The sequence below is a fragment of the Cervus elaphus genome, chromosome 14 (assembly GCF_910594005.1).
Source record: "Cervus elaphus chromosome 14, mCerEla1.1, whole genome shotgun sequence".
Lineage (NCBI taxonomy): Eukaryota > Metazoa > Chordata > Mammalia > Artiodactyla > Cervidae > Cervus > Cervus elaphus.
Genome location: NC_057828.1, coordinates 52,393,698 through 52,411,038, shown reverse-complemented (window position 1 = coordinate 52,411,038; position 17,341 = coordinate 52,393,698). Strand labels below are relative to the sequence as shown.

The 17,341-nt window shown below is 61.7% G+C and overlaps 2 protein-coding genes across 5 annotated transcripts in view; one reads left to right on the top strand and one right to left on the bottom strand.

Annotated features, from left to right (window-relative positions):
* The first annotated feature begins 1,531 nt into the window (after window positions 1-1,531).
* LOC122707438 (translation initiation factor IF-2-like) lies at window positions 1,532-7,847 on the top strand. Its single transcript, XM_043922909.1, has 4 exons — window positions 1,532-1,599; window positions 1,935-2,471; window positions 4,061-4,218; window positions 6,145-7,847. Exons 1-4 carry the CDS (start codon window positions 1,532-1,534, stop codon window positions 6,198-6,200), a joined length of 819 nt encoding a protein of 272 aa, XP_043778844.1. The 3' UTR covers window positions 6,201-7,847.
* Window positions 7,848-8,740: 893 nt separating this feature from the next.
* The window catches only part of MORN1 (MORN repeat containing 1), a 50,073-nt gene continuing 41,472 nt past the window's right edge, over window positions 8,741-17,341 (bottom strand). For all 4 annotated transcript variants that reach the window (XM_043923927.1, XM_043923930.1, XM_043923928.1 and 1 more), the window contains 2 exons: window positions 10,914-10,960; window positions 8,741-8,940 (listed from right to left, as the gene is read on the bottom strand). In XM_043923927.1, coding sequence (XP_043779862.1) covers window positions 8,792-8,940; window positions 10,914-10,960 — 196 coding nt within the window. In that variant the 3' untranslated portion in view covers window positions 8,741-8,791. The remainder of the gene's footprint in view (window positions 8,941-10,913; window positions 10,961-17,341) is intronic.

The window sequence follows — 17,341 nt, the reverse complement described above, 5'->3', positions numbered from 1 at the left end:
GTCTAGGCCGGGTGGGCAGAAGTGGCTAGGAGGGCTGGGTTGGGCGTCCAGGGCTGTGTCCACAGTATCCCTCCATGGGGCGCCCACCAGAGTGGCTGGCAGTGGGACTGCCAGGACAGGTGCCCTGAACACAAGGTGTCAGACAAAGGCAGAAGTGGAGACCCGGACCCTGTCCAGTGAAACCCCTGGGGCTCTGCTGGAGAAGAGGCAGGGCTGGGCCCCCAGAGGCTGGATGGGAGACCCAGGTCCTCAGGCCCAGGACAGGCACGGCCCCTTTTCTGGAGCTGGTGGTGTCCTGGCCTTGCGGGCAGGCCTTGCGTGCACTGCTCCAGTGAGTGTGCACACTTACTTGCTCACGTTTAAGGACAGGCCTGGTGGCAGGGCCGGAAGGAGAGCACCAGTACCCCTGCTCCACACGCCTGGGGTTGCCTTCGTGGAGGTGGCAACGACAGGCTGAGTGACCCAGAGGTGGGGCTGCAGCCGCATGGGCTGCAGAGCCGGGGCGGCCAGGCCCCGCTTCTCCTGTTCCCCTCCCCTCTTCTCCCACCGTCCACCCTTTGGCTTCGATCGGGCGCCGATCGCCGAGAGCTGCAGGGGTTAGGCAGGGTGGCGCATTCCCATGGGTCCAAACCCCCACCATGCTCTGCCGACGGCGGGGCCTTGACCTGCGGGACGTGTGGCCCACACCCCAACTTCCTGTTTCTAAGAAAAAACAGTCCCAGAAAAGGCTCTGGTGGTGTGTGGAGGAGGCTCCCTGCCAAGGCCGGGCCGGCGGGGAGGGGAGTTGCTGCGTGCAGAGGGCAGTAGCCGGCGGGCCAGGCAGGTGTCACCGGCCCGTCACCGGGGGTGTCTACCTTCCCCACGGCTGCTTCCCTGGCGGGAAAACAGCGGCGGCTAAGACACGCCCAGCGCCGGGAGGCCCAGCTGGTCCGGGCTCCTCCGCCCAGTGCGGCCTCCCTGCCTGGACGCGGGGCGCACCCCAACCCTGCTGTGCCCTCGGGCCTGAGGGAGGCGGTGGGCCCGGAGCCCGGGACGGAAGGCAGCGCCGTGGGGCGCCCGGGTCTCCCTCGGCCTGGATTTACCCCAGAACCCGTGAGATCGCGACCCGGCCAGACGCCAGGGTTGCCCCCAGCCCTGGAGTACCACCCCCTCCTCTGAGGCAGACTAGGCCCCGCCCCTTTCCCCGCCCCCTCTGGGCGGAGGGCGGGCTGGAGCGGAGAAGCCTCGGGAGAATTATAACTCCGGTTCCAAACATTCCAAATTCCTGCTCCTTCCGGCCTGGCCGGAAGCCGGGCTGGGGAGGGTGCGCAGGCCCGGGGGTGGGGAATGGTTGCAGGCCGTTTTGGGGTGAACCTGAGCCCCTCTGCTACCTCCCTTGCACGCGACTCCAGGTTCCCGGTGCCGAGTCTAGGGCGGCGGGTACGGGGGCCACGCCCTACTGGGCAGAGGCTGGACACACCCCAAGGCTGCACGGCACCCCAGAAGGCCTCTCCCAAGTCACGCGGGTTTCAGACGCCCCGCAAACGCACCGATGGGGGTACATAACGTGAACCCGAGATACACCCCAGCACTGGGTGTCCGTATGGGGCACGACGCCCAGTGAGTCAGGCAGAGTGGGTGTCACCGCCGGAGTGAGTCACCGAGAGGGTGTGCGCCCCTCGTGGGCGGTGCCAGGAGCCCGGCCCGCCCCAGGAAGACCACGCCCCAGTTGGGGACTAGGCAGATTCCCCCCACTTCCTTCCGCGAAGCTTCCTTCTGCGATCCAACGAGGCTGTTGAGAGCCGGGGAGGGGCGCGTGTTGCGCCCCATCCCGCGGCCGAGGGGCTTCCCGGGAAGGGCGGGGGCGCCTGGAACGCTGGCTGCCGGGTCCGGAAGGGCCGCGCGGCTGCCGCGCCCCCGCCCCGCGGCCCCAGTTTCCGATGACGCGTCTGCAGAAACCCCGACGCGGCCCCAGGCTCCGCTGCCCGGTTTCACTTCCCCTCCCCCTGCCCGGCGTGGGGCGCGGGGCTCAGTCCGCCTCGGATTCCGACGGGGGTGGGCACGGGGGCGCTTCCGGCCGTGGGGCGGGGTCGACGAAGGGGTTACGACGGGGCGGCCCGCCTCCGCACAGGCCCCTCCTCTCCACGCCTGCGCTGGCACCGGGGGTGGGGCCGCGCGATACCCCGCCGCCGCGAGATCGATCCCCTCCCCCGCGAGGGGCGGGATCAGGTTCAGGCCCCGTTGGGGGCCGAGCGGGCCGCGACAACCCCCACTCCGCAGCCTGGGCGCGCGGTTCGGGGGCCCGGAGGCGGCGCGCGCTCGGGAAGGAGGGGGCGGGCCGCAGGAAGTGCGCCCTCCCACCGCGTCCTGAGCGCAGTGACCACCTCCCGCCCGGCGCGCGGGGGAGAATTGGGATGGCGGGAGAGAGAGGGGTACTCTGGGGAGGCGGCGCCTCGCGGGCACGTTGCGCTGGAGCGAGCCCTCGCTCAGGGGTAGGGTGGTGGCTCCCCGGTTCTCAGAGCGTCTTCCTTGCGGGGGCGGACGGGCGCTGACGTGTCCACGCGTCTGAGTGTAGCTAGGTTTGGGGGGGTCGGGAGGGGTGTCGGCGCGGCCCCCGGCGGCGGAGGTGGGAACTGCAGCTCCCGACCGAGCGCGGGGAGGGGCGCGCCCTGGGGGTCCACATTCGAATAGAGGTTTCAGCTCAGCTTGGGTGCTGTTTTTCTGTGGGGGGTCGCTTGCCTAGTATGCCAGTTTCGAAGGAAAACCCGATCCTTTAAAATCCCTTGAATTCTGGGAGCGCGATCCCACTGGTGTGGAAAAGCATCCCTGTGCCAAAACCTTGCCCCACTCAGTACAGGCCCTTGGCCCCATTTCTCTGCAGTGTTCTCCATCTAGGTCCCTCATCCAGGCCGGACTTTATCCTAGTCACTGCTAGGCGGCTAAGCGCTTCCTCTGGAGGGGCAACCCCAGGGCACCCCAGCAGCCAGGGTGGGAGGTGGGATGGGCCTTGAAGGACGTGACCAAAGAAGGCCTTACTGACCTTCCCCTGCGTTACACTCCCTCCCTGTTTTCTCTAGGCCTGATTATCTCTGTCCCTAAGCCTCTCCGTCATCAGGATGGTAACCCCCTAGTCCACACGGCTTACCTCTCTCTGGCACTGTCCAACACATGGACCCCCCACCCCACTGGCTTCCTGCCCTCCACCAGCTCACCACAGCTGGCCAGCTCCTTCCCCAGCCCTCCAGTGCAACGCTGGCCAGCAGGTTCTTGCCTAATCAGCACTTGTGTGGTGCCCAGGTGCACCCCAGCCCTGACCCTGGCATCTGCCTGATGGCTACCCTTTATGTCTGCTCCGTCTTTTCTAGTGGTGTCCTTAAGAGGAGCTCACCACGGATGAGCCCACAGGATGGGAAACTCCTGGAGGGCCAGCCTGGCCTGACCTGGTGCAGAGGTCCCCATGACTGCTGTGGCCAGGCTGGCACCTGTGCAGGGGGGAGGGCCAGGGAGCACTGAGGGGTTGGGGGCTGGGCAGCGCTCCTCCAGCCTGCCCTTGGAGGCAGGACTCCCATCCGGTCCACCCTGCTGGGCTCTGCAGCCCCATCTGTGGGAGGGCCTCTCCCGGTGTCGGGGCGGGGGGCAGCAGGACGAAAGGGGTGACACCCCTGTGGGCAGTGACCAGGAGAACGGGTAGGAGGGCTGGCCTGCTGGCTCAGTATACCGTACATCTGGCGCATGGTCAGGCTGCCTCCGACTGATGACAGTCCTATTTATAGCCTCCGCCAGAGAACGTCCCTGGCCGTGGCAGTGGGCACCCGCCTGCGCCTCGAGACCTCGGGCCTCCCGCCAGGAGGAGCCTGGGCGGGGGCCACTGTGGCCAGTGCGGGTCACTGCCTAGCTCGCTGCCTGCCCCGGCCGCTCCCTAGGCCTACTGAGGGGCCGAACCTCAGGGTTCCCAGCCTGAGGAGAGGGCCTACTGGAGCCACCACCCACCCATCTCCCAAGGTCCCCTGTGCCCAACCCAGCCTGGCTCTTCCATCAGAGAGGCCCCGGGTTGTTCTCAGTGGCTGACTGTGCCCTGCAGGGATGGGGCAGGAAGGAAGAGGCCTTGGGCGGCTGGCGTATGCCCCAGTGATCTGGCTGAAACAGGCCCAGAGACCCCTGCTGATGCTCCGAGGACCGAGGTTCCCAGGGTGCCTCGAGTCTGCAGTGAGCTGGCCGTGCTGCACAGGCGCCAGACTGGTAGGCTGGTCCCCCTGCACCCTCCAGGAAGCTCTGCTTGGGGTGGCGGGAGGTGGTTCTCCACAGCTGGCCTCGCCACCTGCCTGGCACCGAGACTCGGCGGCCTGCCCAGGATGTGGAGAAGGGAGGCCTCCCCCGGCAGCATCCTGGGTGACCCACGGACCAGTGGGAGGGGAGGCCAGGAGGCGCTGCCTGTGCCAGGCTCTGTCCTGTGCTGACTGCTACGCCGCTGCTAATGGTCTGAGGGGCCGTGCCTGCCAAGGCTCTACAGGGAAGTGGGCTGAACAGAGGGCAGATACCCCCACCTCTCTCATCTCTTTGTCTCTGCGTCTCTTGTCTGTGGCTCCAGACTTCAGTCAAGGAAGGAAGACATTCTGTGTTTCTGGTGGTTCCTGACTCAGGACTCAGGCTCGTGCTTGTCACTCAGTAAATGTCCATTACATAAGTGGACCATCTGGAGCCGATGTTGCCACCCTTTCAGAAGTCAGAGGGCAGGAGGAGGGCCCACGGGGGACACTGAGGCCCCAGGGGAAAAGGTGCCCTCCTTGGGGTGTGAGGCACGTGGGGGCAGCCTCATGGCACCTCTACAACCACCTCTGTCTGCCTGCCCCTCACCCTGGCATGGAGGTGGGTGGCTTGGGGGCCACCTGGCCTGTGGGAGGCCCCAGGAGGCCTGCTTCCTCTGAGAAGGTGGCGCCAGGGTCTTCAGGCCAGGGGCAGATGCAGAGTCCCCCCAGGGAGGCAGGCCCGATGGAGCCCAGCCGTCTGATGCTCTGGCTCTTCATGGTCCAGGCTGGACGCCGCCCTCTCAGGACCCTCCTCCCCACTCAGCTCCTCCTCCAGCCGACATGATGGCCAGGCCAGCACCTCTGGCTGCTGCTGACTCTCCCTCTTTTTTTGGTGTTTTTTTTGAGAATTCAGATTTTGTACAGATTTGTCTGTGGGACACAGGATTGGGGGGTCTTGTCAGGGTAGGGGCAGTACCTCTGTGAGCCTCCAGCTCCCCCACACCTTAAGCCGAAGTCCAGTGGGTTCCTGAGGCCATGGCCCCTAAAAGACCTGCTGGTCATCAACTCAGGTGCACTGGCCAGGAGTGGTGCCCACGCCCCACCCAGGACTCCTGCCAGGGGGTGGGCACGGGGTGGGGCAGGGGAAGTGCCTTTCACTCGGGACCAGAACTGTCATGGGTTCCCCACCTCCCAGACTCCGAGCCGCCCCTGATTTCAGGCTTTGGAAAGTATAGAGGTTTCACTGGTCTGCATTTGGAAGTCAGCTTTGCTCCAAGCTGCAGGGGCCCCACATGGGGAGCCCCTGCCCTGCGTCCGAGTAGGCCTGTGTCCTCATGAGACCGGCCCTGAGCTTGCAGCCCTGAGCTTGGTGACTGGAAACCATGATGTCGGTTTGGAGTTCAACCCCAGAAGATGCCTCCTGACCGGGGCATGCGGGAGACAGCAGCTGCTTCTGTTTCCAGCGTTTTTGTTTTCTAAATTGAAACATCATTTTCATTGTTTTCCTTTTGACAGAAATGTGGTTTCATCTTGAGGAGAAGGAAGAGCTGCAGAGAATTTGCTGTCTCAGGCGGGCCGGGTGGACTGTGGTGCCCAGAGGAAGTGGTCTCAGGGGGCTTTCAGGGGCACGTGGCCCTTTGGCTCCTGGCCCCACACTTGGGGTCCTGCTGGGAATCTGCCCCCACATTCATGCAGCCAAGTGTGGACACTGCTACCCCCCTCACCCCACAGCTCACCTGCACCCCCTTCTGGAGAGGACTGTCCTGCAGTCCCCTCTAGCTATCTCCATGCACTTTGGGCAGGACAGAGACCCCTGGGGCCCAGACACAACACAGGAGTCAGAGCTTCCCGAGAACAGGCCCCTCTGGGGACTCATTGCTGGGACACCATGGCCTATTACTCTCCTACTCTATTACAGATATTCAGAGGTCGAGGCCCGGCTGGACCAGGCTGACATCGTCAGTGGCTGCTTGAGCTCCTGGAACAGAAAGAGGCCAGCAGGTGCGGCTTGCTCCAGGTGCCCAGCAGCCCCCTCACTTCTTAGACTCAGAACTAGGTCAGCCCTCTTTTTCCTGGACCCCCTTTTCCTCCCTGGCTGTCACTCCTCTCTGTTCTGTTGTCTCAGCTAGCCCTTTGGGGGCTCAGTGCCCAGCTGCCCCACCTGCTCTGGGAGCCGGGGCCCAGCAGAGGCAGAGGTCACCTGGTTCTGCAGGGGGACCAGCTCCACCCCAGCTGCCCCTACTGCTAGCTGTGTCTGTGTTGAGGCAGGTGTGTTGAGGGGAATTGGGTGGGAACCTACTAAGAGACAAGCAGCAATGGTGAAGGGATGGGTCCAAGGACATGACTGGAATGGTTCTGGTCATCAGACTCCTCTGGCTTTTCATGTGAGAACATAATTATCCCACGTAGTGTGGTATTAGTCTTCAGTTATGTCCAATTCTTTGCGACCCCATGGACTACTGTAGCCCTCCAGGCTCCTCTGTGGGATTCTCCAGGCAGGAATACTGGAGTGGGTTGCCATACCCTCCTCCAGACCTACCTCTTGCATCCATCCATCCATAATTACATCCATCCCCACCCACCATCACTCCATCTGTCTGCTCTCTGCCCGTTCTTCCAGCTGTCGTCTGCCTCCTGCCCCGTCCTGCACACCTCCTCTGCCTGTTTGTCTCCAGTGCCTCTGGACACGTCTCAGAGTGGCTGCTGCACCAGCTGGGCGCTCCACGTCCACCCATTGGTTACAAGTACCTTCTGGGCACCTCCTGTAGGCCGCACACTTCACCAGGTGTCAAGCTGTGCTGGTGAACAGAACTGAAGAAGTGCCTGGCCTTCAGGAGATTCCTGTGTGAGATGCATGGCATGCTGGCCCGTAACACGTGTAGGGGAGGAGAGAGGTGGTGGCATGGGCAGGGGGGTGGGCAGTGTTGCTGGATGTGGGGTGAGGCTTTGGAGCAGGTGACCTAGGAAGGTCTTGTGAGCAGGTGAAAAGAGTTAGTTGCTCAGTTGTGTCTGACTCTTTGTGACCTCATGCATTGTAGCCTGCCAGGCTCTTCTGTCCATGGGATTCTCCAGGCAAAAATACTGGAGTGGGTTGCCATTTCCTTCTCCAGAGGATCTTCCCGACCCAGGGATGGAACCGGGGTCTCCTGCATTGTAGGCAGATTCCTCACCCACCAAGCAGGTGAAGGGCACATGCAGAGGCCATGAGGCAGAGCATACCTGGCTCAGCTGAAGGGCTGCAGGGAGCGGGGGGCTGTGGGGGTCAGGGCAGTGAGCGGTGAGGACCAGCTCTGGTTGGGCCTGCGGTCCTGGTCATGACGTGGCCCGACAGCCCCTTGTGTTGGGGAGGGGCGCCGTGGTGAGATGGGTCGTGCTGCAGATGCACCTTGAGCACCCGTAGGATCATTGGGGGCAGGGTGGGGATGTGACTCACAGAGCCAGAGAACAGTCAGATGCTGACGGTTTGGGCCTTGACAACAGAAGGTTGTGGTGTTCTCCGTGGAGCAGGAAGAGCTAGTATGGGGCACATCAGGTCTGAAGGGCCCTGGACTCCTGCCCAAGGGGGCTGCCCCACCATTGCTGCTGGCCATGTCGCTGGGAGAGATCAGGAACCTGGGGGAGGGAGCGGGCTCTGGGCCCCAAGGCTGAGTCGGGGGTGGGGGGTGGGGCATACCAGGGCCAAGAGTGATGTCTGGAGCTCCTTGGGGCGTGCTGGGTAGAGAGGAGGCAGGGAGCCCTGCTGGGAGTACTCATGGGTGGGATAGGGTGTTCATGGGGGAGAAGGAGGGCGTCGACGACCATAGGTGTGGGAGGGCAGTGGATGCTGGACGGAGGGTGATGGTCAGGAGGGCCTTTAGAATGGGAGATGGCAGCTGGGGCTTCAGTGGCCAGTCCACCCTGGCCCAGAGGTGACTGCTGGCCAGGACCAGAGGGCTCTGGGTGTCCCTTTCCCCATTCCATGAAGGAAGCAGGTGGTCAGGTTGGGGACCTGACTTAACCATCAGGAGAGGCTGGGGATGAGCTCGTTCCTTTTGGATGCAGGGAGGTGGGGGTCCTTGGATCTGAGGCTGGGGTGTGGTCAGCCCCAAGTAGAGGGTTGGCTGCCCCCAGGCTTCCCGGTGTGCTGGGCTTCTATCCCTGACCTGAGGCCTGGTTTATCCGCTGGGGTTGCATTTCAGAGGCTGCTGTAACATCTGAGAAGGGATCCCTGCAGACAAGGCCTCTCAGTTCAGTGTGTGACCCAGTCATCAGCTGGTGGCCTCTTGATTTCCCATTTGGGAGCTGTTGTGGCCCCCAGATTTGGGAAGGCCCCTGAGCCACCCTCCAGGGCAGGGATGGCAGGAAGCAGGCGCTGGCTGGCCTGGGCTCACCCTGGGGAAAGCATGGATGGTGCAGCTGAGACAGCGGAGAAGGGCACTGGTCACACCACCCGCCCAGCCTCGGGAGGCCCAGATGAGCCAGCATGGGTCTAGGTGTTCGGGCAGGGGCCGTGCCCTCTGATTAGCACTCAGAAGTGGTTGTTGAGCATTTTATTAAAGCCAGTGGCAGGAGTCTCAGGCACACCTCTAGCTCAGGGCTTCTGGGTCTTCTCTGGGGACGTGGGGCTGTTGGCCTGCCCCCCTTGCCAAGACCCGAAGGTGTTTGAAGGCCGTGGGCAGCGTGTGGCTCAGGAATGGAGGGGTGGTCACGTCGCGAATCATGAGGACGTACTCGCCTGCAAGAGATGGGCACGTGGGCTCAGCTCCTGCCACCCTCAGATCCTCTGCTCCCACCCTCAGGGCCCCCAGCTCGGTGCCTGGTCTAGGGCGGCAGGCCTTTCTCTTCCAGGGGTGCTGGGGGTATAATGTAAGTAAGTGCACTGGGGGTGAGTGAAGCCACCTCCCATCTCAGGACACAGGCCCAGCGATGGTTCTGTGTCTTCGGGTGGAGTAGGGGCCACACCAGGGATGCAGACCCAGCTCTGCAAGGTGGGCCCGGCTCAAGGCCTCCCGTCCCCGCCAGTGGGGCCGTGTGGCTGAGGGCAGGGGTTCTTTTGAAAATACTTTCCTATCTTTTTAGGAGAAAAATAATTAACTTCCTCTAGAATGTTTTTTAAAAATAATTAGCCTCTGAAGACATGGCTGTCTGGCTTGTTTTGTGGGAAGGGGCAGCTCTGGGGGTGGGGTGGGGGGCCGCCCACTGGGGGACGTGGGGAGAGAAGGAAGTACTTTTCCTCCATAGTCTGTAACTGTCTGGAGAGCTTCAAAGTTGGAGAAACCATAAAAAAGAAAATAAGAAATAACAGAAAGTGAGGTTGCCGTGGAAACCGTCCTCTCCCGCCCGAGCCCGCGGGGGCTGGCACCAGATCGCGGAAAAAGCTCGCCGGGCTGGCCGGGGCTCCCACCAGGAATGCAGCCGCGGCTGAGGGGGGCGCGGAGGTCCGCTCCCACCGTCAGGGAACATTCCAGCACCCGGGCCTGGAAAACAGGCCGCCTCCCTGGCTGCACGGCTGCCCTCCGACTCAGGCCAGCCTGGGGGCCCGTGGCTGCCCCGTGTTCCCCGGGGCAGACGAGAAAGGGCCTCTGGGGCTGGCAGGAATTTGCTCAGCCTTGAGTCAGTTCCTTCAGAAGAAACCACGGTTCTGGGGGGCCGGGGGGCCAGGAGGGGGCCCACATTCCGCAGCCGGGGCACCGGGCCTCCCTGGCCAGTCTGGAGGAAAACTGCGCATGGCAACGCAGAGTGTTTCCAAGCAGCCGGTTTCTAGGTGTTCCCGGGAACATGCAGCCACTCCAGCCGCGGCCGAGGGCGCCGACCGGTGGGGGAGTGGCCTCAGAGCCGAGCCCTAGCCCTCAGCTGACCTTGTTCCTGAGGCCGCCCTTCTCCCAGCAGATGGGAAAGGCCTGGCTGGGGGCCCCCTTGCCTGCCTCAGAAACCACCCGAGGCCTGGCCCCAACCGCCACGACCGCCACGTGGTCCTGCCATGGGCCCAGCGCCCAGCCTGGCCTGGCCCGGCCTGACCCACGTTTCAGAGCCGTCGACCTGGCTTTGCCCCTCACAGCCTGGACGTCCAGCCTATCCCCTGCTGGCCTCCCCCAGGTGGTGCATGGGGTGGGGTGGGGGCAGTCTCTCCACTGCCTCCTTAGCATGCAGGGGTCCTAGGGTTCTGCTGGGGGTGACCTCGGTGCTGACCCTACTGGCTAGTTGGTAGGCGTGTGTGGCTGTTGGGGCAGCGAGCACCAGCCCAAAGGAAAGATGGGGGGCCTGCCCCGCACAAGGGCCTTTCTGGCTGCAGTCAGCCCGCAGGGCTTGCCGACACTCACCGCTGCACGAGGGGTCGGGGGGCCCACACCTGAAGGCCTCCTGACCTTCTGATCAGGATCCCAGAGACAGGAGCCAGGGTTTTTCACGTTGGCTGAGGGGACAGGAGGCACCCTGGCCTGGCATATGCAGTCCTTTGAAGGGACCAAGGCTTCGGAGGACCCTCGGCCCGTTGGCACACCCTCCTCCTGCCCAGGCCCTCTTGGTCCTTCTTCGGAGGGCCCGGAGAGCATGGTTGGGGGCAGCTTCATGCGCCCCAGGGCCCACCCGGAGCCCCAGAGCTGCCCTTTCTGATGATGTGCTCAGGGATTGACGCAAAGGGTCTGCTGGGATGGTGGAGTGACAGCTGGGGATGCCCTACCTGACCGTGTTCGCCAGCTGCCTGCCTACCTGGGAAGGCCTCCGCTGCTGGCTCCACCGTGGCCACCCCATCAAGCCTGCAGGGAGAGAGGAAGAGGCTCTGAATGTACAGCCCAGCACCTGAGTCCGGGCCCCTGGCATCCAGGCCTGAGGATGGCAGAGGCCGCAGGCTGGCCCTTGTGTGACCATCCTGTCCTCCCAGGCCCACTGCTGTCAGCTTCTCTTCGCTCTGCCTGCACCTGGTGGCGGAGGGTGTCCCTGTGAGGCTCTGAGCCCTCAGCCCCTGAACCCCACCATCTAATCCCAGACATGCCCATGGACGGATGGAGCTGGAGACGGACAAACCCGGTCCCGTCCACCCCACAGGCACTGCACGTGCAGAATGCATGCAGAATCCAGGGGCAGCTCTGAGAAGTGGGCACCAGAGCCGCAGCGGGCCTCGCGGACACGCAGTCTGTGTGGAGGGGACGTGAGAGCTATGCTTATTTTCCAGCAGGAAGTGACGAGCGGCAGCCAGGACTCAGCGGGGGCGGGGCCGTGGGGCACTGGCATCCCCCGCGTGAGGCGGGAGAGGAGAGGCAGCGGGTGAAGACAGGAGGGGCCGGGCCCACACGTCTGAGGGCTGGAGACCCTCACCTGTGGCGGCAGCTGCCACAGCTGTTCCCCTTGAGGCCCAGTCTCAGCGTGTCTGTCTTGACCACTCCAGCTTCCGCTCTGCTGTGTGACAGGCTCGCCCTGCCTGCCCGCAGGGGAGGGTCACCTGCTCAGGAGGACCCAAATGTGTCCCTGTGTCCCTGGCAAGGACCACCTGGCATCGTCTCCAGGGAAATGCAGGTTGCCCACACGGGGCCCTGTGCCCAGCTGAGTCCTGGCCTCCTCCTCCATTTCTCCTCTGGGTCAGACCCTCAGGCCCCCCACACATCCTTGGGGGACAAGGGAGCCAGCAACGTGTGGATGGCCAGCCCGGATCCTCTCTGGGAGGCAGAGTCCAAGGTGTCAATTATCCTGAATTATTTGCCCTGAATTATCCTCCAAAGGGACCTGGGGGAACCAGGCAACACCCACCCCTGTCCTCCCTGGCTAGCGGTTTCCTGTTCTCAGAGCCCGGGGGGGCTCCTTGCGCAGGCTTGGTGACCCACCAGGTTCTGACCCCTTGCCAAGCTTCGATACCACATGCATGGTTTGGGTGATAAAAAATTAAAGACAAAAGATTTCAAAATTATTTCATTTCGAGTAGGGGAAAATGGGCCTTGGCTTGGACCCAGGAGCCACGTTAAAGATTTTGAAGTGCGGGTAAGGAGGGGAGGCGGATAAATAATTCAGCTCTAAGAATAACCAGAGCCTGTCAGGCTGCCAGCTTTAAGAGAAATAAACCGGGTTACAAGAATCCTGAGAGTTTTTACAGAACCCCCAGGGCTTCAAGAAAACAGAGGCAGAGTCAGGAAGGAGCCGCCGGAGGTGCAGGTTAACTGACGGTTCTGGTGGACCTGTGGGCGCAGCTGCAGCCTGGGCGGTGTGTGAGGTGGTGGTTCTGTCTGGGCCCAGAAGTGCCGACTGGGCCCCCCTGGTGTACACAGCACTGGAATCAGGAGGGCTTGGAGCTGGGACACTTAACGGGCTGCCTCTCAGACTCCACCTGGACCCCAGGTCAGTGGGAAAGCACATGGGGGAGACCCATGACTCGGGTTTGGGTGGGGTGGGGAGGGATGCGTGAGGGGCTGGGTGTACCCCAAGGTCCTGCAGTCCCCCGCCCTGTGGTTAGAGTCTTTGTGCTCCTTTTTCTTGTGCTTCGGGTTCTTCATTGTCTGGTACCTGTGGGTTCATAGTTGTCATCAAATTTGAAAAACTCCTGGCCATTATTTCTTCAAATATTTTTTCCATCTCCTCCTCACCGCATCACTTTGGAAGCTCTGATTTTTGTGTCTATTTGGCTTCTTGAAGTTGTCTCAGGGTTCAGTAAGCAGGATTGGTTTACTGGGTCTGGTCATGTCTTTCTCGCTGGGTTTCACTTTGGATCCACTTGCCTTCTTTACAGCTGTTACCCCTCCCTCGGACATTGCAGTTTCAACCTCCGGACGTTTGATTCAGTCTTTTCATACCTTCCATGTCCTGTCCAGTTATCACCCATCCAGCGTCCTTGTCTACAGATTCTTTCAGCTCTGTCATTCAGGCTCAGTTTTGATTGATGGTTTTACTCCCATTATGGGGCCTGCCTTCCTGCATTCCCTGCGTGCCTGGTGTTCTACCTATCCTCTGTGCTGTTACGCTGCTTAAAAAGTTTGATTCTTGTGGGTCTTTCTTTGAAGGTTCAGTGGGGTTTAAGGTAGGACCCCTGTGAGTATTATGCCAACCGACACTCTGTGAATTCAGCCTGGCTGTGAGAATGAGCCCCCACTTTTCACATCTTGCTTGAGCTCTGGGCATGACTCCTTTTGACCCTCTTGGTGGGTCTTTCCTGGCCTCCAGCATGATCGATCCTCACATGCACGGGTTGATCTGTGCTCTGCAGACTCCAGGGCTCCCTCCTCTCCAGGGCTTCTGTCCAGCAAACTCGCAGTGCCTTGGCTTTCCAGGCCTCCCACTCTGTGTCCCCCCTCGGGGGCACTCCTGAACCTGCCCGAGTCCCCTTCCTGCGCCACAGTTGGAGACTCTGGGGGCAGCATGCTGGGGGCTGGTGGGCTCATCATGATGGATCCCCACCCTTCAACATCAGACGTGAAATGTCTCCAGCTCTGTTGTATATCTTGTCCAGTTAATTACATGTGTCCTCGTGGGAGAGCAAGTCCGGCCCCTCGCGATCCACCTTGGCTGGAAGCAGAAGTCTGAATGGACCAAACCGAGGCCTGGCACCCAGAGAGCCCCAGCTTGTCTCCCAGTGACCTTCCCTGAAGGGTGGGACTTCTTGGTGAAGGGCGGCCTCCAACTCTTGCCCCCTCATCCTGCGCCTGCTGCGTGGGGTTGTCCTTCCAGGCCCCCCAGTGGCATCTCGATCTGAAGGATGTGTCCCTGTGAGACGATGCTTGTAGTGAAGCCCCTGGTGGCCCCCCAGCCCCCCAGGAGGACCGGGGGCCTTGCCCTCTGCCAGTCCACTGGCTGTCCCCTGGCCGTGCCTTTCCCTTCCGGAGGCCCAGAGAGCATCCTTCTGGAGCTGGCGCTACACAGGACTGCACCGGCATCACAGAGGCCCCAGGAGTCTGCCCTGGGTCCTGTCCACAGAAATGACCACAAGCACGTCTGTCCCCCAGCAGAGCCATTGCCAAGGCGATGCCCACTGATCCTGGGCACAGCGTGGGTGCCAGAGCCAAGCTCCATGTTCTGTGGCTTCTCAGTGCTTTTCCTCATGTCTTAGGTTGAGAGAGCCAATGGGTAGAGATGAGAAAAGGGCCCTGATTGGATAAGAAGCTTGAGGCTGTTTGGCCAGACCCTGGCGAGTGGGGCACCTGCACACATCACATTCTTTGGCTGGAGCAGAGTGGAGGCAGGCAGTGGGCTTCCCTGGCCAGATGCACCAAGGGCAGTGGCGAAGTGGTTCACATTCTGGGGAGACTGGTTCCCTAGTGGGTCAGGGGTTCCCAGTGGCCCTGTCCACCACAGACTGACAGGGCAGGGGGCTTGGGGCATGGGTTCTGGCCCTTGTGACTGTCAGTTTTCCAAGCTCTGAAATGGACACATAGACAGGGCATGGGGTGTGGATCCCCAGACCTGATCTGGCCATGGCAACCAGTCTGTGAGGCAGACTGGCTGCGAGAGGGCAGGGGCCCCCTCCTGCAGCCTGATCAGGGGACAGCCCTGGGCAGTCTGGGTTGAGTCCACCACCTTGGCAGTGGTGGTAGTGGGGAAGGATCAAACCGGCACTCATGGGAGCCCAGTCAAAACATGAATCAGGGAAATCGTTGCCCTGATGGTCTGCAGCTCATGGGGGCCGTGGACCCAGGGCTTCTGTGGCCCCCACTGAGAGCCTGTAAGAAACTTCCAAAATTGGAAGTCGGCTAATTGCAGCATTGCAGCTGACCCTGATTTGGGGCCAAGCTGGAAACTGTCACTGCCTCCCGAGGGCCCCCGAGAAACAGGAGCCGCAGGCCACGAGCTCCGAGCCCCGGCCCAGGCGCAGGCCCGGTGTCTGGCCTGGCTCCACTCCCGGGGAGCTCGGCCTCGTCTGCAGAGGCTCTCCTGTCCCACAGGGCACCTGCTGGTACTCAGCTCTGGGCCCTGGACAGTCTGTAGGGTGCTTTCTGTTTGGGGGTGCCTGCCTGCCTGCTGCAGGGGTCCCCCCCCCAGGGGGAACTGTGGGTTGTACCTGTCAGGAGGTGTGTGAAGGGTTAAGGGCGCTGCCCGGCCTCCAGCTTCTCCATCTGCCGTGGGAGTGATTCTTCCAGGCCTGCGTCAGGCGGGAAACATCCTGTCGTGCCGGGGGTGGGGGGGCAGTCGGGGCACCAGAGCCACACGGCCTGGCCAGCTGTTCCCACCCGGCCCCCACACCTGCTCTGGTTTGTTATTCCCACTCCGACAAGGCTCACTTCTCAGTCTTTGAAAGTCGCTAATGGCGGTGCAGTGGTAAAGAACCTGCCTGCCCATGCAGGAGACGCGGGCTCGATCCCTAGATCAGGAAGATCCCCTGAAGAAGGAAATGGCAACCCACTCCAGTATTGTTGCTTGAGAAATCCCACGGACAGAGGAGCCTGGCAGGCTACAATCCATGGGTTCGCAAAGAGTCAGACACAACTAAGCAACTAACAACAACAGAAAGAACTTTCTGTTTTTCTTATTTTCCAGAGGCTCTCCTAACTGGGGTGGGGCGGGGGTGGGGAAGAGGGCCTTCGCCCTGGTCCTCATGTGGGGATTCTTAGGGTCATCTGAGATTCAGTTCTAGAGAATTTGCCTGCACACTCCAGGGCTGAGCTCTGGGTAGGACACAGAGAGGGGAGTTTGTTGTTGTTCAGTCATTAAGTCGTGTCCGACTCTTTGTGACCCTATGGACTGCAGCATGCCAGGTTCCCTGTCCTTCACTATCACCCAGGGTTTGCTCAAACTAGTGTCCATTGAGTCGATGATGCCATCCAACCTCTCTTGCCCCCTCAACTCCTGCACTCAATCTTCCCCAGCATCAGGGTCTTTTCCAATAAGTCGGCTCTTTGCATCAGGTGGCCAAAGTATCAGAGCTTCAGCTTCATCAGTAGTCCTTTCAATGAATGTTCAGGGCTTATTTCCTTTAGGATTGACTGGTTTGATTTCCTTGCTGTTCAAGGGACTCTCAAGAGTCTTTTTCAGCATCACAGTTCAAAAGCCTCATTTTTTTGGCTCTCAACCTTCTTTATGGTCCAACTCTCACATCTGTACGTGACTCCTGGAAAAACCATAGTTTTGACTACAGGGACTTCTGTCGGCAAAGTGATGTCTCTGCTTTTTAATACGCTGTCTAGGCTGGTCAGGATGCCCAGAATTGGCTCCCAGAAGCAGAGGGTGCAGGGAGAGGCCTGGGGACTGGGGGAGGCAGGCAGCCCCTGGCCCATGGCCATGGGGGGAGTTGCCTGTTTACTCAGTCATGGGGGCTGAGGTGGGCCCCATTCCTACCCCATGGCTAGGGGTGCACCTCTCTCAAGGCTGCCTGCCCGGCCTCACCAGGCCCGCTCCACTGGGCCCTGCACACTGCGGACGGGGTGCTGACGCCCAAGACGGCCCCAGTGCCCCCAGGGCTGTCTGGGACTTGGCAGGCAGGGGGACAGCAGGCAGGACACAGGCTCAGGGCGGGTAGCCTTTCGGGGGTATGAGAGCCTGTCCTAGGTGCTTGGCGGTCACGGCGACCCTGCATGGAGGTGGGGCTCGTGGGCCTCGGGCATCAACTATCTGTTCAAGTAAAAAATTGTCTCCATCTGTGTTGGCTAATGACTGATTAAATGACTAATAACGGAAGTCTTAATTAAACCCATTTTTCTCCGAGTGAGCGGGGGAGGGGCCCCATTCCTGGCATGTGTTAGGCTCTGACCGGTCCTCCGCGGAGCAGTTACGGGCAAGGTCAGTGCAGTCACTGCGCTGATGGGGCTGCAGTCGTGTCTTCCCGTGGCGGAGCCGGTGATCTGGATTTCGGGGAGGATGCGGCTGGAGCCACACGCCGTGCGTTTTGACGGGAGTCCGCTGTGTGGCCGGGCAGGCTCAAGGCCATGGTTCTGAGATGGAACCGGTCTTGTGCAGTGAGCGGACAGTCTCACGTCAGCCAGGAACTGCCGGGGCTCTGTGTCACGCTGTGAAATTCCGTAGCATGCCAGGAATGTCTCCACAGGAATGCGGCGGGGCCGGCGGCGGGGCCTGGGCTCGCCTCGGAAGCAGCACCGTGCAGGGCTGCCCGCCGGCCTCCCTGGTCCTGGGGCCGCCCTGTGTGCATACCGTCTCTCCCAACCCGGAGCTCAGAGCTGGGCGACCCGAGCAGGCTCCCCTAATTGTGCTGAGCCAGCCACTCAGGA